This window comes from Antechinus flavipes, chromosome 5 (assembly GCF_016432865.1).
Source record: "Antechinus flavipes isolate AdamAnt ecotype Samford, QLD, Australia chromosome 5, AdamAnt_v2, whole genome shotgun sequence".
Taxonomy (NCBI): domain Eukaryota; kingdom Metazoa; phylum Chordata; class Mammalia; order Dasyuromorphia; family Dasyuridae; genus Antechinus; species Antechinus flavipes.
Genome location: NC_067402.1, coordinates 53,773,230 through 53,798,952, shown reverse-complemented (window position 1 = coordinate 53,798,952; position 25,723 = coordinate 53,773,230). Strand labels below are relative to the sequence as shown.

At 34.5% G+C, this 25,723-nt stretch overlaps 1 protein-coding gene across 3 annotated transcripts in view; it reads right to left on the bottom strand.

The window, feature by feature from the left end:
- SLC39A12 (solute carrier family 39 member 12) overlaps positions 1 to 25,723 on the bottom strand; it is a 104,218-nt gene that overhangs the window by 36,244 nt on the left and 42,251 nt on the right. For 2 of the 3 annotated variants that reach the window (XM_052000793.1, XM_052000792.1), the window contains exons 6-10: positions 25,306 to 25,477; positions 13,918 to 14,090; positions 11,869 to 12,021; positions 7,789 to 7,896; positions 5,444 to 5,510 (exon numbers count right to left, since the gene is read on the bottom strand). In XM_052000793.1, the coding sequence (XP_051856753.1) occupies positions 5,444 to 5,510; positions 7,789 to 7,896; positions 11,869 to 12,021; positions 13,918 to 14,090; positions 25,306 to 25,477 (673 nt within the window). The remainder of the gene's footprint in view (positions 1 to 5,443; positions 5,511 to 7,788; positions 7,897 to 11,868; positions 12,022 to 13,917; positions 14,091 to 25,305; positions 25,478 to 25,723) is intronic. The other variant, XM_052000795.1, reaches the window with a different exon arrangement.

Below are 25,723 nucleotides of genomic sequence, written 5' to 3'. Positions count from 1 at the left end.
GGAATTTGGATTCTATACCATTTAGGGCATATATGTTTAGTATTTATAATATTTCATTATTTAGGGTGCCCTTATGTCTTTTAATGAGCCCTATTTTTGCTTTTGCTTGATGTTAGAACCAGATCACTATCCTCCTTTTTTTTTTTTTTTGTACTTGAGCTGAAGCAAAATGCTTTTACTCATCCTTTTACCTTTATTCTGTATGTATCACTTTGTTTTAATTGTGTTTCTTGTAAACAACATGTTGTAGCATTCTGGCTTTTAATTCCCTCTGTCATTTGCTTCCATTTTATAGGAGAGTTAATCCCATTCACACTCACATTTAAAATTACTAATTCTGTATTTTCCACCATTTTATTTTCACCAAGTTATACTTTTCTCTTTCTTTTCCCCCTTACTCTCCCTTAGTGTTTTGTTTTTGACCACCACCTCCCTCAGTCTCCCTCTTTTTCAGCCTTTCCCCCATTTCTTATCCCTTTTTGCTTCTCCATCTGTTCTCCCTTTTATTAGTCTCCCTCTTTCCCCTTCCCCCTCCTCCTTCCCTCTAAGGTAAGACAAATTTCTCTATGAAACTAAATATGTTTGATATTCTCTAAGTCAAATTCTATGAGATTTAGGTTCACACCATACTCACCCCCTCTCTTCTTTTCCTCAATTATAATAGGATTTTTTTTTTTGCCTCTTCATATGATGTAATTTACCACATTTTACCTTCCCTTTCTTTTTCTTCTAGTACAATCCATTTTCCATCCCCAGTTTCTTTTTTCTATCCTCACAATAAATTCAAATTATGCCTACCCCCTCTCAGTGTATACCTAACAAAGATACAGTTATCAAGAATTAAACATATCATCTTCCCATATAAGGATGTAAACTGTTTAATCTTTTAGTAAACATAGGTTTTTTTTCCTTCCCTTTTAATCTTTTTATGCTTCTCTTGAGTTCTGCATTTGAAGATCACATTTTCTGTTTAGTTCTGTTTTTTTTTCATAAAAAATATGAAAATCCCCTATTTTATTGAATGTCCATCTTTTCCCCTGAAACATAATTTTTAATTTTGCTGTATAGTTGATACAGTCCAAGTTCTTTTGCCCACTGAATATCACATTCCAGGCCCTCTGACCCTTTGTTGAAAGCTGCTAGGTCCTGGTAATCTGATTGTGGCTTCTCAATTTTTGAAGTGATTCTTTCTGGCTTCCTGCAGTGTTTTCTCCTTAATATAATAATTCTAAATTTTAGCTATGAAATTATTCCTTTCAGTTTTCATGGAGATGACTGGTGAATTTTTTCAATGCTATTTTACCCTTGGGTTCTAGGACACCTGGGCAGTTTTCCCTAGAGGATTTCTTGAAAGATATTATGTAGACTCTTTTTTCATCATGGTTTTCAGGTAATTCAATAATTCTTAGATTGTCTCTTGGATCTATTTTATAGGTTAGTTGTTTTTCCAATGAGGTATTTCATATTTTCTTCTACTTTTTCTTTTCTTTTTGGTTTTGTTTAACTAATACTTGATGTATCATTGAATCATTCACTTCAATTTATTCAATTCTAATTTTTAGTGAATTATTTTCTTCATTTAGCTTTTTAATTTCCTTTTCCATTTGGCCAGTTGAACTTTTAAATAAGTTATTTTGTTTACTGGATTTTTTCTCCTATTTCATCAATTCTATATTTTAGGAATTTGCTCTCTTTTTCCATTTCATCATTTCTGTTTTCAAGGAGTTGTTTTCTTTTTCCTTTTCACCAAATTCATTTTTAAGGAGTTCTATTTTTCTCCATTTTGCCAAATCTATTTTAAGTTTTCTTCAGATAATTTCTGTATTTTTTTCCAAACTCTTCAGCAAAGCTCTCATTTCCTTTCCCTATTTTATTTCTAACTTTCTTTTAAGATCCTTTTTGATTTCTTCCAAGGGAGCATTTTGAGTTAGAGACCAATTTATATCACTTTTTAAGGCTTCATCAGGAGACAATTTACATTTAGTGTCCTCTGGGTTTGAGGTCTGATCTTCCCTATCTCCATAATGGCTATCTATGGTCAGTGTTCTTTTTTTCCTTTTTTTACTCACTTTTAAAGGTTGAGGTCTGTTCCTAGGGCACAGGGGAGATTGTCCTAAGCTTCCTTCTTCAGAGAAAACAAGAGTTTTCTTCTGCCCTGGGGCTGGTGCTGCCAGCTTTCTTCCACTCCTGGGTAGGTTTGGACAAGTCCTACTTATTATGCTGGGTAGTTGTGTTGGAGGTCTGACATCTAGTCTGCTGATCCTCTGGCTTCTGAACCAGGACAGAGTAGCCAATTGCTGTATTTTGGCTAAGAGCCTCCCAGTAAATTATTCTAGCACAAGGTGGCTTCTCTGCCCTAGATTTCTGTACTGGGCTGGTGTTGGATCACTTTTCCTCCTGCCTGATTGAGACAGACCTTTCCTGAAGTTCTTCCAAAATACCTTCTGCTGGAAATTTGTTACACTTCAAATATTCATGGGTTCTGTCACTTCAAAACCCTTTCAGAGATTTGATCTGGTTGATTTGAGGGAAGCCAGGAAGAACTCAGGAAAAACCTGTCTACTCTCCAACATCTTGGCTCCAATACTCCATAGTTCCTATTTTTGAAAAGATTATAATTGAACAAGGGAAATTATATCTAAAAACTAGGCAAATACAAATTACATACAGAAATAGGTAGTGGGCATATATTTAAATTTGAAGTAAGGAAAAATATCCTAAAATATCCTAAAAATACCAAGTACAAGAAGACTAGAGTGCCTCAGAAAGGCAGAAGGTTCCTCATCACTGGAGTTCTCCAAGCCAAATCAAAATAATTTATTGGATATGATATAAAAGATATTATCATTTAGCTATGGACTAGAATATAAAATAGAGCAGACTTGTCAAAAGGTTAAGAGATTCAAGGATGGAGGAAAGCTCATATATGGATTAACTTCTGGGAAGTAGGGAAGTGTCACAAAGACACTTGATGTTTTGCTGATGAAGTATGAGACTAAGGAGGGGCTAAGTAGCCATAATATGGAGAAAGAGCAGGTTTTGGAAGAGTGAGAGAGTAGGGATTATCATCATTCTTCTACTCAAAAATCTTCAAAGTTTTTTTAATTAATCATACAGATTATACAATTCTCAGTCTTGCACACAAAACTCTCCCTCGTTTGATCTCAATCTATTTTTCCAGTCTTATCTCCCACTGATGCCCTTTATAGACCATAAGTTAAAACCTAACTCAATAAATTCTCCTTCTCTCAAACTAACCCTATAATTTCTTGCCTCTTTGTTTTTGTCAAGATATTCCCTCTAGCTTCTTTGGCCTTTTCTTCCCCTCTTATTCCGCCTGCTGAAATTCTACTTTTCAAAGTATAGTTTAAGTGCTCCTCAGAGAAGTCTTGTTTTAAGAGCCCAAAGACATGGTATGAATTTGGGTTCTGCCATTTGGGCCCTGGGACTGTGTGACTATAAGCAAATCACTTAACAATCCTGAACTTCAATTTCTTCATCAATAAAATGAGGGACTTGGATGAAAGCTGTATCCTTTCCAACTCTGAATCAGTAGTTTTCAGAATGTTGTCCAAAAGTCCTCTAGCATCCTTGAGATCCTTTTAGAGGATACATGAGGTCAAAACTATTTTCATAATAAAAATAAGATAATTGAATTTTGAGTACATATGGATATATATAACACACAAAAGATATTGTGTCCTCAATGATTTTAAGTGTGTAAAGTGATCCTCAAGAGCTTTAAAGAATACAGAGGAATGTTATACCACAAAGTTTCAGAATCACTACTCAAAATCTATTGTGAATCCTCCAGTGGACACAATCTTTTCTTCCCTAGTAATATTTTTGCATACTATTGTGGTTCTCATGTTTTCATATTATACATGTTCTTTTCATAATTTGCATATGCATTTTCATTTTTAACTAGTAAGCTTTAATTTCATGAAAGCAGAGACAAAGCTAAATTCATCTCTGTATCCCCTGTATTATCAGGTGAACTGTCTCACATGTTACAGTGATCCAATAAATCTTGGTCAAACATTTATCTTTCTAGGAATCATAAATTCTGAAATAAATAAGAGATTTTGAAAGGTTAGATTAAAAAATAAATGAGTTCTAAAATGAAATCTAAATGACACATTTTTGATTTAGACTAAATCAACTTGTTTGTCTGGTTATTATTTTCAGTCATATCTGACTCTTTATGATTCTGTGGACCATAACATACCAGTGCTGTCCATGGGGTTTTCTTGGCAAAAATATAGGAGTGTTTTACCATTTTGTTCTCAGTGGATTAAGGCAAACAGAGTGCTCATGGTCACACAGGTATACGTATCTGAGGCTGGATTTGAACTCAGATCTTTGTTTCCAGGTCTAGCATTCATCCACTGAGCCAATGAAATAGATTCCTAAGGACAATGGATGAGCACTAACAGATATTTAGAACTTCTTACTAATACAGATGTTTCTGAGTGTGTATATATGACTCTGTTATATGTGTGGATACATATATACATATATATGCATACATATCTATCACATGTGTGTGAAAATATACATGTGTGTGGTTTGTGTGTGTGTGTGTGTATATGTACAGAAAGAAGGAGAGAGAGAGAGAGAGAGAGAGAGAGAGAGAGAGAGAGAGAGAAAGAGATTCATTCACATATGTAGAGGCAGCCAGGTGGTGCAGGGGATAGAGTGCTATGTCTAGAACCAAGAAGACTCATCTTCCTGGGTTTAAATCTAGCCTCAAATATTTATAGCTATATGATCCAAGGCAAATTACTTAACCATATTTGCCTTAGTTTCCTCATCTGTCAAATGAACTGGAAAAGGACATGGAAAACCATTTCAGTATTTTTGCCAAGAAAACCCCAAATGGGTCACAAAGAGGAAAACATGACTGAAAAGAGTGAACAAAAATACTACATGTATTATATAAAAGATGCTAAAACAGAAAAAAATATATATTCTTCTTAGGAAATTAGGAAAAAAAAGGAAAATATCCTTACAAAATGTCTCCCTCTATAGAATATAAGTTCCTTTATGGCAGAGACTGTTTCATCTTTCTCTTTGTATCCTCAGAAACTAGCACAAGTTTCTGGCATATAATAAATGTTTGATAAATAATTGTTGACAGGTTGACTGATTAAAAGGAGAATGAGATTTGGGGGAAATGGTATAACATTAATATTGATGATTAGTTTAGGGAGGGTCTTGGCTTTGAGATTTAAAAGATAATTACAAAACTGGCATAACAGTAGAATGTAAAATATCAATTTTGACAACATTTCACCTTGGGTTTCATCTCTTCTGAAAATTAAATGAGATTATATTTGTAAAACATTTAGCATAGTGCCTGGCACATATTAGGGCATTTAATAAATGCTTGTTCTCTCCCTCCCTCCTGTCTTAAATAGCAAATGTTTTGCATACTACTCACGTTTTCTGTTTGAAGAAGTCAGACTATCTATTGGAATTTCAGTTGTGTCTGAATCTTCAGAACTTTTCTGTTTGGGAGAAAAAGTCATCAATGAAAGATAAGGATTTTCCATCATTGTTATTCAAAAGTTTAAAAAAAAAAAAGGTGCTACAATGGTCAAAGAGACAAGTTAACAGCATAGGCATATTTTAAATCATTTGCATTAATTTAGTGATTAATTTAGAAAGTTAGAACTGAAAAGTTAAAAGCAGAGATATGTTTGGCAATAAGTGCACTGTGCATAGGAAATTATAACCACAGAGTGACTAAAGGCCATTGAAGTGATTTGTGATTTAGAATAGTTTTAAAATAGGGAAGCATCTATGAAATTGAAAGATTATTGACAAGATTCTTGAATTAATTTGTGCTATTTATATATATTGGCCAATCCTGGCCTTCAAATATATGGCATGTATAGAAAAGTGATATATGCATAGCAGATTTTATTCATAATATCATAATAATATTATTTTGCTTCTTTGTTACTTAGTAACTCAATCTTGTTTGGGTAATAAGCTCCATCAAGGACTTGGGAGAAGAGATATGGGTTTCTTAGGACAGAGTTTCTATCTTGCTATTAAGGTCTCAGAGAAATGAAGATGTGAAATTGAACCTTAGATTATAAATCAAGATTGCAAGATCCTGATTTCTGTGACTAATTCATAGTTCATCAATAGATCAGTCATTTCTCATCTCTCTGTCTCAGATAGTTATTGGATAATATGAATAGTTTATTTTTTACCTATCTGCTCAATTTGGCCATGAAGATGACTCTAAATGTCACTGACACAGACTCTCTTCCAAACAAAATAAAACATGATGACATGGACAGATGTTACAAGGAAGGCCCTTATCATAGCAGTTATCCAAGAAGTAGCATGAGTTAAAGGGCATTTTCCTTTGGCCAAGAAATGTTTTGCTTTATTTTGTTTTGTTTTAAATCATGTGGAAGTAGCAAGGCAAGAGAGAGATCTGTGAAACTGGGTCAATCTAAAAAAATCATTCAGAATAACTAAAAAATAGTTCATGTTTCTGATTTATAATTCTTTTTCCTTTTAACTGTCCCATGCGGTAAGTACACTGAAGACCTATAGCACCTTGAGAATATACTTTTTAACTCTGTTAAATATCTGTGATTCAGTCCAATAATAGAAATCTTAGTATTTATTCCATTTTCTATATACAGCCATTCCTAACACAGCATGTAGAAGAAATAATAGCCAATATCCAAGACTAATCTTTGATTACAAATAATTACTCATATTCCTCATTCTGCCTATCCAGTTCTGAAAAGAAGAGAAAACTTGTTCCTATCAAATCTAGTAATTCATATCATTTTGATTTTGTGTCTGTTTGACCTTATAGACCAAAAGAAAGAACTAAAGTATTCAAATAGCACTTCAGTGATATAGAAATAATGCAGCTGAATGTGAATAAGTTTTATGCTTTCAGAATAAAGTGTACCTCTAACCCCACTAAAAGACACCAAGCAAACTCAAATAGTAAATACACTTGGACTTCATTTTTTAAAATTGAGTTTTTTTGTGTATGTTTTTGGGATATGGTAGACCCAATGTCTACTTGGGAAGATGTTTATATTCTGCTTAAATCCAAAGAGAAACTCCAATTCAACTTAATGTTACCTTTAATTCATTTTACCGAGGATGAACTATCCTGAAGTTACAATTATCTAAGACAACTATTTTCTAACATGTCACTTAAAAAAAAATCTCAAATATGTTTATTCCTACTTTGTTGCTGCTTTACATGGAAGCTAGAATGGATATGTTATGACATGAACTTAATTTCTGTGCATTCAAATCTGGTTGAAATTTTTGTTTGGATAACTCCCCTTGTTGAAAAAATCTCATTGATTAGAACCCAGTCTCCTATTAAGAAATTAGCACCTATGATAAAATGCATCAGTTGATTTCCTCCCCAAAAGCTATCTGTTTACTGCCAACCAGTCATGATCTAAAATCACTTAGGTTAGAAAGCCAAAAAGTGTGACGGACCTTTCTTTAATCGTTAATAGATTTCTTTGAGCAATCAAAAAAAGTACCCAATATTAATTATCCCCTACAGATAATAGTGATTTGAATCTGTCAGAGAGGAAAATGTCTGTTTGTATATCAAAACAATTCATTGGTATCTGGCAATTCTTTCTGAGAATTAAGAATAATTCTTGATCAAGAATAGATAAATCATCATGAAAGTAGATATTCTACTGATTTTCATCTTTTCATTGAGGAAAAGAAGAAAGAAGAAAATCAAAGTCAAAGAAGTATTGGGTACCAATGACCTACCAATTGGATAGTTGAAATTGATTTGTCTCTGCCTGATTGGTCATTTAAGTCAGTGTCCACTGCAAGCTCATGGGAATGGCCGACATGCCCATTAACTAGGGACAGTCCCTGTTGGAGGATGAGGATGTTTCAGTTAGAGCCAGAGCTAAATGCAGGTGCAACTTTGGCAGTTCCATGCTCTGAATTAACATTTCTGTTCTCAGAAAGTGATTCCCTAGAGGACAAAAGTCCTTGGAAGTGTTCTAGCTGTGATAAAAAATTGTTAATGGACTAGTTTATAAAACTCCTTGCCTAATCTGAAAAATTAGGCAGGAATTCTTATAATTCCAAGGTGATTGAGGGCTTTTGAAATTAAATGCTGAAAATTGCTAGTTAAGATTAAGAGGGTTTTTCATTATCTGCAAGAAGAATGAGCATGTTCAATGGCCATACTTGGTAAAAAGCTTAATTTGTGTGGTTTTTGATGGATGTGCCCAAATAACATAAATTAAACTGGAAGCTCACCATGTAGAAAACAAAGAAATTTATGCAACTTAAAATGAAAACAGAGCTACTATTGAAATACTGACAGCCCCAAATGCACCCAAATAACACAAATTAAAGTCAAAGCTCACCATGTAGAAAACAAAGAAACTGATGCAACTTAAAATGAAAACAGTTACTTGAAATATTGACAACCTCTTCAGTCTACACAATGCATTCTCTTCATTGTTCAAGTTCTTGAAAGCACATTTCTTATAGGGAATTTATTCAGAGGAAGTTTTGATACACAGAGACAATCTCAGTAAAGGCCAAAATATTAAATGTTCTGAACTATCATGTTTCTCATCTATGCTCTTATTCTTCCTTAAGAATAAATGTTGTTTCCCTATTTTTTTTCACTATCTCAGGGACATCCCAAAGCATTTCCTCTCTACTAATATATTAGAATGAACCTAGAGGAATCATCCTATGAGCTAAGAAAACTTTAAATAAAAATGAGAAGGAAAACCTGCAGTTGAAATGTTATTTATCATCTTAAATAAGATATTAGGAAAAAGACTACAGAAAATCATCCCCAGGATAAAACACCATGATCAAGTAGGATTTATATCAGGAATGCAGGGCTGGTTCAATATTAGGAAAACTATCAGTATAATTGGCCATATTAATAATCAAATTAACAAAAACCATATGAAATGTTATTTATCTCTAGGATGCTAATTATTACTTCCCTATAGCCATGACATTTTATTTAGGTCCCCAATTAACGTCAAAACCATTGAAAAGATAATGGCTGAGAGAAAAGTCTACTAAGGGATGTATGAAGGAATAGAACTTGGAAGTCAGAGAAAAGTGGATTTGAATCCTAGCTCTCCATCTAGTAAATATGTACAGGTCTCACTGTCATTCACAAACTCTAGCACTTACACCTTGTTGGGACTATTTAGAGGCTGCAATGAGAGAATGTATATGTGAAAAAAGATCTACATAAATACAAACTATTAGTAGGATATTTGGAAAGTCAAGTAATACAAATTTCCCTGAGCTTAACACACACACACACACACACACACACAACATGTTTTTGGTGTCTTCCAAGTAACTTTATTTTCATAATATGCAACAATAAGAAATAGCATATCCATTATCTATCTGAAACCATACTTTTTAAAATTTACATTATTAGTTTAGCCTTACTTTTTAAGGCTATAAAGTGTACCTTTTCATTTTATTCTACATAACTGTGGAGATAAAGATGTTCAACCCATTTACATTTAAGCAAATCATTTGAGTGAAGAGAAAGTTCAATATGCACTAATGGTACAATATGGAAGTGAAAAAGAAGTAGTCAATCTTAGAGTGCATTAATAATCAGAATGTCTAAAACTGGAGAGGTGATGGAACCACTTTACTCCATCCTGGTCAGGTCAATACTGATGCAATTCCATGTTTAATTCTGGATACCACAATTTATGAAGGATGTTGCAAACTTGGAGCATATATAGGGCACTTTGACAAGGATGGCAAAGGAACTAGAAATAATGTCGCATGAGGATCATTAAAAAAAAAAAAACTAGGAATATTTCACTGCAGAACAGGAGGATTAGAAGAGCATGAAACCTTCTTCAAATTTTTTGAATGGCTGTCATGGCCAGGAGAGGGATCAGGTTTGTTTTACACGGTCCCAATATTAGAGGTAGAAATGTAAAGGAAGCAAATTTGATGCTTCTTTTACATTTCTACCTCTAATATTTGATGAGGAAAGGCTTCCTAACTATTAGAGCTACACAAAAAATAGAAGAAGCTGCCAATATTGTTATCTCTCTTTTGAAATATGCAGTGAAGGCTACTTAACCACTCATCAGGATTTTTGTGGAGGAAATTTTAGCTTCAGATAAGATATTGAACTAAATTACGCCTGAGACTTTTTTCAACTCTAAGAAGCTAAAGATTCTGTATTTTACCACAGATCTGTTCTCTGAGATCATAGGATCATAGAGATAAAGGTAGAAAGGACCTCTGAGATCACCTAATCTAAATATTTCATTTTATAGTTGATGAAACAGAAGTTTCTAATCGCTAAATTGTTCAAAATCACACAGGCAATAGCAGAGCAAAGATTTCTAATTCTAAATTGAACACATATTTAATTGCCCCATGAAGTCACTATTATTTAATTTATAAATTTCCTTCATATATAACAGTAATAGACATTTGGTACATTTTTGCATTTTTTTCCCTGTAGGAAATTAATTATTCAGAAGTTGACTATTATCTATGTATATGGAGTCTTCATTCCTCAATGAGTCATTATTGATTCTCTGACTCCAACATGTAGTGCATTTTAGCTTATAAACCAGTCAAGAATGCCTTTGTTTTATTTTTAGCAAAAAAATGTATCAAAGCAAACAATAAACAGATGGGGAAGTTGTACAGGTTAAGGGAGACAATAGAATACATATGAATAAATGGGCTTTGGGGCTCAGGTGAAAGATAAAATCTCAGTTCAGCCAAGAAGACAACAATCTCACCTGGGTTATGTCTTTCCACTGGCACTACATACACTGGTACCAGCATCATAGGGATATCCTCCAGGGAATTGGTCAAGCCCACCTAAGTGAAAGTATTATAATACTTCCCTGAACCAAACTTTTTATAGTCCTTGCACAGGGTAAGCTTGAAATTTGTGACAAAGATGTTAAATGTGAACATCAGTTCTTTGACCAACAATAAGGGTCACTCTTGTGGTATCCCAGGTAACCAATCTGAGGTACCACTGAAAATAAAATAATATAAAATAGTTATGCTCTGGCCCACTCACGAGTCAAGCAGATTAACCCTGTGGGGGTGGGCTGGCTCATAGCTCTACTTGAGCTCCTACAGCTTCTCTCCTCCCTTCTATTATTAGGAAACAGTGGAAGAAGACTCTAATTTCACAAAGAAATCGTCTGATGACTAACTATAAGTAAATTAAGTATTCCAGTGTTTTTCTTAAAGGGATCTGGGATTAAATAGGGAATTCTAAGAGAGGAAATGTGTTCTTCCAAAGCAATGCTCATTTACCCTGTAACCTAAATGTAACAACTCTTAGGGAGTTGTCTGTAACATTGAAAAGTTAAAAGAGTTGCCCAAGATCACATATTCATTACTTCTAACAGATAGGATTTGAAAAGGGTTCTTCTGGATTCTACAATAATCTTTTGCACTGCCCTTCTATAAATATTTAAACAGAGATATTGTCTTTTTGTTGAAACAAAAGCACTAATTTATGAAGAACTTGCAAACCCATAATAATCTGAATGGTCCAGGAAATAGGGCTTCCCCACTGATATATCATTTCTCCAAAATAAGGTAGTATGGAATGGTTCATGTTCTAATCTTATCTCTTCTACTGACTAACATTATAAAACCATGGACATGTTAATTCTTCTTTCTGAGTTTCAAGAGTTTTATATATAAAGTGAGGAGGTTAGACAAAGTTCTCTTTAAGACTCCTTCCAACTCTAACATTTTATGTTTTTATGGAAAAAATATAAATCAGATAAAAATTATAGAAATCCCACAGGACAGGGCATGATAAAGTTTTTAAAAATTTACCTTGGCATTTGGTGATATGAGAAGTAGGAAACATTTCTCTATCAGAAAAAATCCATGGATTCCTCCAATTAATCCCAATAGTTTCCAAATATATTCTTTCCCATCATGGAAATGTCCCAACTCTTGTGCTTCCTGCTTATGTAAGCCAAGAATCTAGAAACATAGGCACATAAAACATGCAGAAGTGAATGGTTTTTGTTTTATTTAAATATTAATGATAAACCCAGTTGCTGAGTACATTCAATTTGCATTCTGGGAAAGCCCACGAACATTCCTTTGAACTCCCAAGACCAGTATGTATGTATGGAATGTTTTTTTAATCATACCATAAACTTCAGGAAGCATTAAGTACAACAATATCGAAAAGAAACAAGGGAACCAATTTAGACACTGAATCTATAATAAGAATTGTTGTGAGCCTTACATTCCCAGGTATTATCTTTTCCTCTATATTTCTAATCCTTTAGCTGGCTCCTCTTTCCAAAATTAGTGCTATTTTGATTCACCCAATCAGTTTTTGTTTTTTTTTGTTTTTTTGTTTTTTTGTTTTTGAGAAAAGCAATTGATTTCATGCCCAGATTGATCTAAGAGGATTGGTTCATTGCTTAGTATATGATGATTCAAATTAATTTAATTCAAATAAGTAAACATTTACCAAATGCCAGTCACTCTGCTAGGTATTAGGGATCTAAAGAAAAAAATGAAAGCCCCAGCTCTCAAGGAGTTTACATTCTGCTGGGAAAGAAGAGTGATATATGTTAAATTATTTGTCTTTCTTTGTTGCAGTTGAATCAGTTGTTAAGATTAATCACTTAATATTAAATTTAAGCAGAAAATAGATACATCCAGTTATCCTTTTTTGGAAGAGCATTATTGACATTTGGCTACTTGTCCTCCTTTTACTACAAAAGCAGATAGGATGTTAGTTTCTCCAGGCCAGAAATAGAATGATAAAGCCAAATATTTGGACCCTAAGAGAAGCTGGCTAATACTTTAAATCCTTTAAAGTTGATATCAGAGTACATAACTAGTATATTACAGAGATGAGACTTGAATCCAAGTCTTCCAGATTCTAAGACCAACCTGGCTCTCAACCTCTCTAAACTAGAAGGTGCTAATCTTACTTTGAATATGGCCAAAGGTAGGTCTTAATACTCTTGTTTGACAAGGAGGAGTAGATTTGTATCTATTACTACTTGGACTAATTCATGGAGGAAGAAGAATATGACCAAACTTGACAAATGGATCTACCAAAGCAGAAATATTTAACCCCATAAGCCTCTGTAAGGACCTGACAGGACCCACCCTAGTATCTTGCTTATTCCTAGAGCCTGCTAATCTGATGATACCACTTAGTAATTATTTGTTGACTTAGTAATTGATTGATAATGGACCTGTGTGTTTATTTGTGAGCTCTTAAAGGACCTATTCCATCTTATTCCATTAAGGGCTATTTCTGGGCAAATGTAATCCCTAGGATCACAAAGAAGCCAGCATGGGAGTAGTACAGTTTGCACTAGACAAAGAACCCTGCTAGTTCTTTTTTCAGGTTGCCCAGTGAAAGATTGGGGGGAGTGGGGGGGAGCTCACAATGTTGCTGGTAGGTTGTACAGCTTACTCCAGACACAGACAAGGTCAAAAATTCATTTTCCAGTTGCTCAGAGTCCTGTCCTTTTCCCTGAGAAAATTCAAGATAAGGAATTAAAGAGCTTCTTGTTGACTTTATTCTCCTCCCTTACCATGGAAAAGCTTCTGTTCATCAGGACATTATTTGCCATTGAATTTGTTTATCTGAATAATCTACTGAGGCTTTATTATAGGTCTATAGCTTTTCCAGAAACTAAAGATTTTTTTAAATGGAAATAGGGGCAGCTAGTTAGTGCAGTAGATAAGAGCACCAGCCCCGAAATCAGGAAGACCTGAGTTCAAATCTAGCCTCAGACTCTTGACACTTTTTCGCTGTGTGACCCTGGGCAAGTCACTTTAACCCCAATTGCCTCAGCCAAAAAAAAAAAAAATGAAAACAAGAATTGGAAATAGGATAGTTACCTGAGGAATCAGATGGAGCAGGGCATCACCAGAAAGGGTTCCAACAGCTAAACCTACAAAGAGTTGTAAAACCAGCTTGTAGTTTTCCTCACAGTTGCTGAAAAGGATGAGAGTTGTTCCAAACATAGAACCCACTGTGATGAGTAAAACAGCAGCAGTGCTGTAGCCATATTCTAGATTAAAAGGAGATAGAAATGACAGTTACTTCCTATTCATTTTCATATTGCATATTCTAAGGAAAACTGTCTTTACAGAACCAGTGATAGTTATAATACTCAATAAGAAAATGGAGAAGGTGTATTAGAAATTCTATTTAATTACAATGGATGAATGGTAAATAGTGTTACTTCTATTTCCTAGGGACTATGACATTTCAGTCTCACTTTGGGGCTATCATACAAACCTCAAGGAAATAGATTATTTTGAAATAATTGTTGACCCAAAACAGAACTTTAAGGGGCATCCTAGAGAACAGATAACATCAAGGATGGAAACAAGTAAATTACAAGGGATCTGAGGCTGTATAGAGGCTGAAAACTTTTTTTGGTCCCCTGAGACCATCTAATTTAATCCATATCCATATCAGATGAAGGAATTAAACTTAATTTTATTTTCTAAGGATACAAGTTACTCTATGTACCAAAGACTTTAAGTAAGGACTGGAAAAGGTCAGTATGGGTACCACCTGAGAGTCAACATTAAACTGTGATCTGAGTAGACCAGGGTATGTAGCATATATTAAACACTTAATAAATGACTTTTGACTGGCTGAGTGAATTTATGAAGAGCTTGGAAGACTTGGTGAGTGTTTAGAATGTAATATCTCACAAAAAAAATGCTTGTGAATATATTTAATTGCTGTGATATGTCCACAGGGCAGAGGTTCAAGTTTCAGATGAGCAAAATGGAGACCTACAGTCTACCTTTAAATAAAATTAACATGTAGGATAAATCCTAGATTCTGGAAGAAACAGAGATTCTGCTTCATTTAAGATTCCATCCTTTATTCTGGATCAAGTTTTAAGGAATTAGAAAGTTTATTTGATAAACATTGAAGCCTTTACAACTTGAGTAATAAAAGGAAAAATAGTCTTGCAGGTTTGTTAGTTTGGCAGTTTTTGAGATCAGGTCACCAGAAATGTGGAAAGACATTTGGAAGGAAGGAATACTTAACAATGGAAAATAAGGAAATGGGGACAGGAGTTGGATAGTTATCTATCCCCTTCAAAAAAAAATCAGTTAGTCACCTTGAATAAGAAAATAAGACTTTAAAACAGCAAGATAGAGAAAGGCACACACTATCCAAGGAACTATTATAAGGGAATAAAAATTTAATTAGATATTGAAGGCAGAAGATCAAAGATCTTCTAGTGAATATTAGTGATGAAAGATGATCTCTAGTCTGGACAATTTTAGGATATCAAGAAAAAGCAAAAAAAAAAAACCTTATTTTTGTCATCAATTAGTAATGAAGTTAGAACAAGTTCAACCACTTTGCTGCCAACTTCTCTTTGGCATTTGGCTGAATAGGGAAGAATAGATATGCAGCTAATAGGAGAAGGAGAAGGAGGAAGAGGAGGAGAAGAAGATTTGAAGGGAAGGAGGGAGAGTTGCAATGATGCAGGCATAATAATGTCTTTCAGCCATGTCTACCATAAACTCTCCCAAACATCCAATTTTATCTTCTTCAAGGTATGAGTTTCAGAGCTGATTTTTCAGGGTGTTAATTTTCTAGAAATTTTTGACAAGTCCAGAGAGGCATCCAGGTAAAAAGTTATAAGAAGTGACTGTGTTTCCTTAACAGCAGATTTGAAAGGAGCTCCCAGATGCCCACCCTCTACCTTTTCCAGTCAGAGGGAAGAAGGAGCCTAGGAGGAATCAAGTATTTTTTTTTAAAAGATTCAGGATAATACTTCTTATAGCAACATATTTAATTGCTAAATTTGTCTTCTTAAAATTCTTATTCTTTAAACTAACCAGTGACATTCCAACCTTACTTTGGGGATGTCACAAAAGCCTCCACAGGAATATATTTTGTAATGTTTATATCATATCACAGAGCTAAAAAAAATTCTGGAACATTCCAGAACTTCTAGGATGAAGTTGTAAGGTCAGGAGTGGTAAACAAGTAGACTTGAGGAACTTCTGCCTGTGAGGAGGTTAAGATTTTTCTTTATCATCTTTAATGAGCTGACACAATCTGCCTTAGTAAAAGAAAGTGAAAAGGTAAGAAATTCCTTCTGAAGATGGCAAGCCGTAAATCTTAAGAGTATGAATTTTAAGGAGACAATTTAGTAATTAAATATATTGCATTGCTAAATAACAGGCTAAGAAAGCCTTAGGATTCTGCTGTGATGTGGGGATCACTAGAGGGGAAACCTAGGAGTTTGGGGTTTTCAGAGACATAAGACCAAAGAAATGTGCTTCTGAGGTGCTTTATTCATAAGAAGGATTTGGATATGTCAATAGTCAAAGCCCACATAAGACCAAGAAGCAATGTGTCAGGCAAAAGAATTTAGAAAAGGTTATATAGTATAGTATAAATTAGGTAGGACAAGGATTTTTCTCAGCAACAGCCTAGAGAAAGCATATGCCCTAATAAAAAGGTTTTAATCTTTGCCTACAGGCAAAAGTTTCCAGGTGCATTCAAAGGGAAGGAGCTTTTTTCCAAAATGGTGAGCCTTGAGGCAGAGTCTGGAGGATTTGATGGGATTGATGAGATTTTCTATTGATATATACCTTCTGTTTTATAGGTATTGCATGAGTGACAGATTCAAATTAAGAAAAATTGGTTAAATTCACCCCTGCAGGACACTGTCTCTGCTTATATTTGCCTAAAGGACTTTTGGTTGCTAGGAATTGTTTGAGAGTTTGGTGTTAAATAGGAAGGAAGGAAAGGAAAGAAAAGGAAAGGAAAGGAAGGGAAAGGAAGGAAGGAAGGAAGGAAGGAAGGAAGGAAGGAAGGAAGGAAGGAAGGAAGGAAGGAAGGAAGGAAGGAAGGAAGGAAGGAAGGAAGGAAGAAGGAAGGAAGGAAGGAAGGAAGGAAGGAAGGAAGGAAGGAAGGAAGGAAGGGGAAGGAAGGAAGGAAGGAAGGAAGGAAGGAAGGAAAGGAAGGAAGGAAGGAAAGGAAGGAAGGAAAGGAAGGAAGGAAGGAAGGAAAGGAAGGAAGGAAGGAAGGAAGGAAGGAAGGAAAGGAAGGAAGGAAGGAAGGAAGGAAAGGGAAGGAAGGAAGGAAGGAAGGAAGGAAGGGGAAGGAAGGAAGGAAGGAAGGAAGGAAGGAAGGAAGGAAGGAAGGAAGGAAGGAAGGAAGGGGAAGGAAGGAAGGAAGGAACGAAGGAACGAAGGAAGAAAGGAAGATTGTTGTTTGTCCATTCTTGAAAAGGATCATGACATCAGGGAGATGATGCCATGACATGCAAATGAATTGAATTGAAGTGAGGGAGGGCTAGGCAAGGTCACCTGCCTCACTTTTCCCTTCAGAACTGTCTGGATCCACTGGCCAGATATAGATCAGGATGACTGGAGATGGCTCTGGATGAAATAGAAAATTTTGACCTTTTTAAACTAAGGTTTTCAACAGGTCTCAGTCTTCTTAGCCTCCTTCCCTTCTTCCTTCCCTTCTTTTCCTTCTTTACTCCCTCCCTTCCCTCCTTCAATCCACAGAGGGTGTCATACTCTTATCTATAGATGCTCCAAAAGCTTTTTTTTCTTCTTGAACTCTCTGAACCCTCCCAAGATATCTTGGGGTTTACTGGATAGATTTCTTTCTTAAGAACCATGCCTTAAACCAAAACCACTCTGATTCTCACTGATTGGCCACCAATAGAGCCCAAATCAAACCTCATGTGATCATTGTTTAGGTCCTGGTTGATTCAGATTGAATGTAAATAGCAATCATTCCTGCTTTGGCCAGAAACCCAGAAGATCTTCCCCTCCCAGATTGATTTTTTAAATTTAGACTTATTTATTTATTTAGCTAGTGAAAGAGGAGATCCTTTACCTCGATTGCTACCTCGCCTTAATCAATGAATGGGTGTTGCCTCAGTCAGACTGAGACCTGATGTAGACCTTAGCTTTAAAAAGGTCAATAACTGCTAGTGCATCTAGGGCTATCTCCAGTACTCCTGATCTATATCTAACCACTAGATCCAGATGGCTCTGGAAGGGAAAGTGAGGCAGGTGATTTTGTCCAGCCCTCCCTTACTTCAGTCCAGTTCATGGCTTGTCATGTATGTCATAGCATCATCTCCCTGATGTCTTGGTCCTCTTTGAAAACAAAGGACAAACAACAACAATAATATATACGCACCTAAATGTGCTATAATATATTTATGTGTTCAGTATGGATTTTATATTATGCCATGATTTTACTAGGTTTTACATTGATGACTATATTATTATAGGGTAAAGTTATATTTTCCTTTATGCTGCATGCATGTTATAATGTCTATGAATTATGATTCTAATTATTATTGGAAATATGTATTATCACCTGTAATTTATGTTATATCTTATTGCATGTTACTTGTTATAATATGTGTTCTGTATTAGGTTATGCTGCATAATGTTATGCTTTATGCTACGGCATGATATATAGTTTATGTTTTATTCATGCTATGGCTGGTATGATATATTGCATACTAAAGACTGTGGTAAACATTTGATACTATATTGCATGCTCATTTGTATTGTCAAATTGTTATATCTGTTGTGATATCTGTTTTATATCATATCTTATTATATGTGCTATACCAAAGTTTTGTTATATTTTATAATAGGCTTGATATGAAGTATATTTTTTTATCTTGTAGTTATAAATTCTTTCAATGTATGTTTTACATAATGTATTGTTACTCTATGTGTTACCTATGTTATGGTGTATATTTTGTTGTGTCTTATGCCAGTTGCTATATAATATTTTTATATTTGTTAGGTGCATGTTAGTTATGTATGAGATTTTTGTGATTTTATTTTATGTTATATCATGTGTTATGATATAGGTAGTATAATACATGTTTTATATTGTATTGCTATGGTATAGTATGTCATTGTATATCTTATATTTTATAATTAGTTGATGCTATCATATGTGAAGAAGATATACATATGAAAAAATATAGGAACCAGAGAGAATAATCATAACAAAAATAAATAGTTAGTACTTAAATGGTGTTCTTTAGGTGCTAGGAACTCTGCTCAGTGCTTTATCAATATTATTCAATTTGATTTTCACAATTCTTCGACACAAGTGCATGGGAAAAAATATGTGAATGAATGTCAATGGAAGCAGAGACAGGAGCAAAGTTTTTATTAGGGGATAGTAGAGATCACCTGCATTAGCAAGAGGAAAAAATATTTTTAACAAGTTAAAGATTACAAATCTAATAGAGAATTGTACTCTGTTGGTGATAAGGAAATCTAATTATACAGAAATCTGTTGTAATTCTCTTTTTCCCCAAAACAGAGTGACTAATAATTTCCTTGTTTTCTTTAATAATATCAAGTAGGGAGTGGAGGGGAAAACAAAAGAGGGGATTATTTTCTTGTCTGTTTCTTGCCAATAGGGTTGCTAAGATGGAAAGGAAATTCCATGGGGAGGAATGGCCACTTCATTTTAGAATTTGTGAAAAAAGGAGGGGAAATGGAGAATATTTTAACAAGCTTTTTCAGAGAACAGAATAAATGTAAAATCTTTCCACTGGAGTCAACTTCATAAGAGCAAAACGGGGATCATACAATAGTTATACATGCCCCATGTTAGTTTTAAAGTATTATATCATATATTGTATATGTGGTATATGGTATGTTTTTATGCAATTTGTTATGCCTATTATGTTATGCATTATGCTTTGTGTTTTACATATTACAAGTGATTTTTATTAGGATAATATTTTATTACACTTCTTTATACTAGTAATTGCATGCAAATTGGGTGTTATTTGTTATATGCCTTATTATATGTTGTATCTTATATGGTTCATTTAAGCCAGGATATGTGCATTATATTTTCTACTATATGTTTTGTGGTATATTATAGTTGTTCTATGATGTTATATGCTTTATTTTGCATTATGTAATTTTTATGATATTCTGTATGTTACATCTTATGATGCTTTATAAAGATATTATTTGGTGTGCCTGAATTTTTATAATCAAACATTGATCAGTGCTTTTTCTGTGATTAGGTTTTAGGCTTTCAAGAACTAACTTTTCACTCATATCTTCATATTTTATGTGATTATCTATCATATATATTATATGTATTGGGTTATATTTGATAATCTGTATAATTTATGCTATGTGGTTTGTTATATTGTAATTGTTTGGGGGAGTATGTGAATGTTTTGTGTGTGTATAAAATATTGTGTATAAGGAGGGTTGTGCTATTATATGCTTAACAATCCAACACACAAGTTTAATCTGCATTATCAATATTATCTGCATCACTTTAAGTCTCTACAATCAACAAAACAATAAAATAAACACATTTATAATATTTTCTCATTTTTGAAGTATACATTTGAGAATTTAACAATCAGTTCTTGGAGCTGGGACCAGCTGACTTCCTCACACTCTTATGTGTAATCACATTTTTAAACTTCCCAGGAATACCATGTAAAAGAAATCCCAGAGAGATTTGAGGAAACTAGAGATGTATAATATATTCTGGAGTTCCCATGTTTCCTCTTCCTTTGCCATTAGAGAAATTTCTGGCCAGAGGTGAGGGGTTTCCCCCACCCACAGTTGAGGTAATGGAGGAAAAAGAACCTGACTTTGAGAGTCCATGTTTTTTGGACATGAAGTAGGCAGTGCACCAGTGGTACAGTACCTGTTACTGCAAGCAAGGGAAAGTAAAATGTAAACCAAAATCTCTTTGGAAAACCACTCATGGAAATGGGACAGACTGAAAAAAAACATGAATGGGGAGTGAGCCAGATAGAGCAGAAAAGCCAGGAAAAATAGAGAGCAGCCAAGCTCAGTATTACAGCTGGTCTTGGTGAGATCAAAAAGAATTTCACACCATAATTATTTTTTCCCTTATTTCCTCAGAATACTTGTTGAGGAAGAACTTGATAGATATTTAAAGCTATCCAATCACATTCCTTTCTATTCATATCAGACAGAGTAGGAAGAAGGATGTAGGGAAGGAAAATCAACACAAGTTGCAACAAGTTGAAGATCTGTTTGATTGTTCATTCAAGTTTCCTATGCTATCTGACTGAATCACATGACCAATAAAAAAGGACTGTTACCAGTTTGGGGGGGGGGAATTTTGATAGAATGAGGGAGGGAAGCCAGTATTTTTTAGTACATTTCAAATCATACTTTCTAGACTGCCATTGAATTTTGATTTAATTTTTTGACTGGCCAGCTAAGAGAACTGGAGCAAAATAGGATGATGATGGTGGGTGTAAGACTAAAAGTGAGAGTTGATTGCTTACAGAATTACTTACTAGAGCATCTTTTGGTGGAAAAATAATATAGCACACTACCTTCCACTAATCATATGCTACCTCACTCTCTTTATGCCAGCAGAGAACAATGGAAAAAGCCAAGTGTAGTTGAGATCATTAATATACATACCTTTTTAGCAACTAGCTAAAAGCATTCTATTATTTCATGATATTTTGTTAAGTTTTTCCATTATGCATTTAACATTTAGTGATATATCTTCTATGTATCTGCTTGTATTATATTCTATTGTATCGGGATGTGTTGTGTATTATGTTACATGATAATATGTTTTATGGGATGGGATGAGGTATGTAGTGTATGACCTGCAATGCAAGATCTGATGGTGTTTATGATGTGGTAAGACTGATAAGATAGTTGACTGTGACTTTAATATTTTAAAGGGAAGGCAGTCAAGTTGAGACAAATGGGATGTAAGCATGTTTTTCTGGCAAGGAATTAAAATTGTTCCTTGGCTCCCTGAGATAATCTCCATTGACCTGACTTTTTTTTTTTTCTAAGAATCTAAATCATTTTATCCTTAGATCCATAACCAGACAGAATCCAAGAACTGGTCTGTAGGCATAACTAGGAGAGTGATACTCTCCTGAGCAAATATCTGCTACAAGGTAATATGGGAAATATTTAGAGAAAACTTGAAAGACTTGGTGAGCTGCTAGAACTCATTATAAAAATGCTGGAAAATATATTTGATCAAGGAAGCAATGAGCCTATGAACTCCATATAAGGAAAATGAAGACTAAAATCATTATGGATCTTTGAATAGTTTTATATTAGCTCTGAAATTTTTGTAAAATATTGGAATGATGGAGAAATTTCTTAGTTTTTAAGAAATATAGCAGTATTTTGAATTTATATAACTAAGATTTATTAAGTGCATACCTAACAACTCACAACCCTATGAAATAGGTAAGTATGAAGTTTATTAATTCCATTTTACAGACGAGAAAACTGAAACTGAGAGATGGCTTGCCCCCAGTCATGTGCATATACAATTTTGGAGGCAGGATTCCAAACCAGATCTTAGGTTTCAAGTTTACTAATCTTGTCATTATGCCATCAACAAATCTGTGTATTATTGACTAGTCGTTTTCCGAATATAGCTTGAATATCAAGAATGCTACATTTTTAAATATCTTAAACTGCTTTACTTATCTTAGCCAGAACATTTCTGTGTTTCTTGCAAATTATGCCATTCAGAGGGTAGATCATTTGGGAAATAAACTTACACAAAACAAAATGGAAGCTTTCACTGAAAAAATGATGCAAAATTAGTTTCAAAACCAAAATAAGATTTTTGGATCATTCACTATTTTAAAATGCCATGTACCAATCTTGTCTTCAATTACTACAGACAATTAAGAATCTCATTTTCATCTATTAAAACAAAAACCAGAAGCTTGAGACAAATTGGTTTAAAACAGAAGTTAAAGAATTATAAAGCTAACTGCAACTCAGGTATCTACTGATATTTTTATCAAACATTTGCAAATCTCTTGATAAATAGATGCTGTAATATTTGATTCAGTTGGGTTTCTCACATTGAAAACTGACCTTTTAAGTTTATATTGCCAGCAATATAATTTTCATTATCCTTTTGGCCTTTTTGGAAGACCCTTTGCTTTGGATTGTGTTGATATCATCAACCAATAATCTCAATATATGATTGTGGTTTCTGAAAAGCCATTAGTTGATTTATTAACAATGATATGATACTGTGAGGGCTTCTAGCTAGGGTTATACAATTCGCTGGCAGTTTCTACATAGCTAATTTTGGTAATTTGCCAACTTTAAGATGAATCCCTCAGATATGACCTTCCCATTAATTTTTTGACCAAACTTGAGCATCTACTCCCATTTAGTCTAAAAATTTGATTTTGCAATATTAATACAATTTGACCACCATATTCTTTCCTGGAAACTACATTTAATTTCTTGGAAACAATGTAATATAATGATCAGGGAAATAGTTACAATATACTTAAAGGTACCTATTGAAATGATGGCTCATTGGGGCCCATTTAATGCAACGTTTCAAACTCCTATAATGCAAAGAGGCAGTTTCATGGCAAATGTCTGTTTTCCTCAAATAGTATGAAACAAAATTGTTAGTAATTTGGGGTTAGTTTTCTTATTGGATTTTTTTTTTTTTTGTGGGGCAGAAAGACTTTTCTTTGAAAAGGACCCTAGATGAGCAAGAAGAAAAATAAGATTTTCTTCACCAATGAAGCCTCTGATCCTGTGTTTTTCTTGTTGTTTTAATCATGTCCAACTCTTTGTGATCCATGTGGGGTTTTCTTGTCAAAGTTACTGGAGTGGTTTACCATTTCCTTCTCTCACTCTTTATACAAATGAAAAAACTGAGGCAAGCAGGATTAAGCAACTTGCCCAAGAGTAACTATCTGAAGCTGGATTTGAACTCATGAAGTAGAGTCTTCCCGACTCCAGGCCTGGCATTCCATTCACTGTACCACCTAGCTGCCCTATGACTCTATCTAATCTTTGTCTATTTAATGAATCTTTAAATAACCAGATGTTGACCTACTTATAAACTTACCCCTAATGTTCCACTAGAGGGAGGAATGTCATTCAGTTCCTATTGTCAGGGATTATTTGTTTTGTCCTTAGTCTAATTTCATGTCCTTGGATGAATTGCATTGACATTTAAATTAGATCACTGGGAGCAGCTAGATGGTGCAGTGGCTAGAGTGCCAGCCCTGGATTCAGGAGAATGTGAGTTTGAATCCAGCCTCAGACACTTAATACTTGTTAGCTGTGTGATCCTGAGCAAGTCACTTAACCCTAATTGCCTAATCAAAAAAACAAACAAACAAAAAAAGTAGACCCCTGGCCACAGATGTAACTAGTTCACTACCAAGTACATTCAGAGGTTCTTTTTCTTCAAAAGATTTATGATGTGTATAAGTCTACCTGCCATCTGGGAGAGGAGTTGGGGGGAAGGAGGGAGAAAATTGGAACAGAAGATTTTGCAAGGGTCGATGCTGAAAAATTACCCATGTATATGTCTTATAAATAAAAAGCTATAATAAAAAAAAAAAAAAAAGATTTATGATGTCATCAAAGTGAGAGAATACTCTGATGATATCATAAATCTTTTGAAGAAAAAATGCCTTAGTTAATAGCTCTCAGACTTGCTATTGACAAAAGAATCTATGGTCTGGTTGTGCATCTATATAAATCCTTTGAATTTAGCTGCAGGACAGTAAGTACATCACTGGACCAATGTTCAAACTTTTCCAGCTTTTTCAATAGGATTGAGAGACTAGTCAGTGAGCTAGTAAGTGAGTGTCTAAGGCCAGCTTTGATCTCTGGAACATGAATATTCCTGACTCCAGGCCCAGTGCCCCATCCACTGTGCTACCTATATGCTCATTGTAGGATTACCAATTTGACTTGAACAATTTAATTTGCTACCTTAACTGGAGCTCTCTAGGAATGAAGTACTTCCCCTTCCCATCCCTCGCTCTGTTCCATGGAAACCTTGGAATTGCCATCTAATGAATTAAAAAATACACAAAATACACTAAAAGCCCCATAATCTTGTGTTTTTAAATTATAAGAATTTCTCCTTTCTTGATGATTTTATGGCCACCTTGCAAACTGAAAAAGATAATTCACTTCTGCCATTTTCAACACACTTTATAAAGGAATTTAAAAAGTCAAAAGGGGAATTTAGTCCCCATCACTCTAATGACTGGACCCTGATCAGGCACTTGGAGCTAGATGTGCCAAATCTCCCATCTGCACCACGTAGGATGAGTGTTCCCAAGCTCTGTGCTACAGAACGCCCTGTTCTTTTCTTTGAAGGTAGCTCATACTTGCAGTCTTTAGAGAGAGTGAAATGTATACAAACCAAGTGAATATAAAACCACACAGTCAGGAGATACAACTCACTTTCTAGGGCTGTTGGTGGCAGCTTGGCTTGCTGGTATTTTGTAAGTTGGCAAGAGCAACTGAGTAGTTGCTGAATGATCGCTGGGCTGATTTGCTGGAAGTGCTCCTTAGAAATAGGAGAATGGCTGTTGGGTAAAAATATCTCCACAAGTTCCTTGGCAGAGAAGCAAGCCTAGGAAGGAAAATGTGTATTGTTATTAACCACACCATTGGAGCAAACTCAGTATGCATGTCCATTCTTTAAGAATGAATGAGAATGAAATGGAATTTTTTAAATGAAAAAAAAATAAAGGTTATCAAACATACTTCTTAAAAACATTTTCTGTGAACAAAGAGGATTCGCTCTGACCACTAGTCAAAATCTAATCTATCATATTCATCATAATTATTTTTTAATGTTGCTCTTGTGCCCTCTTCC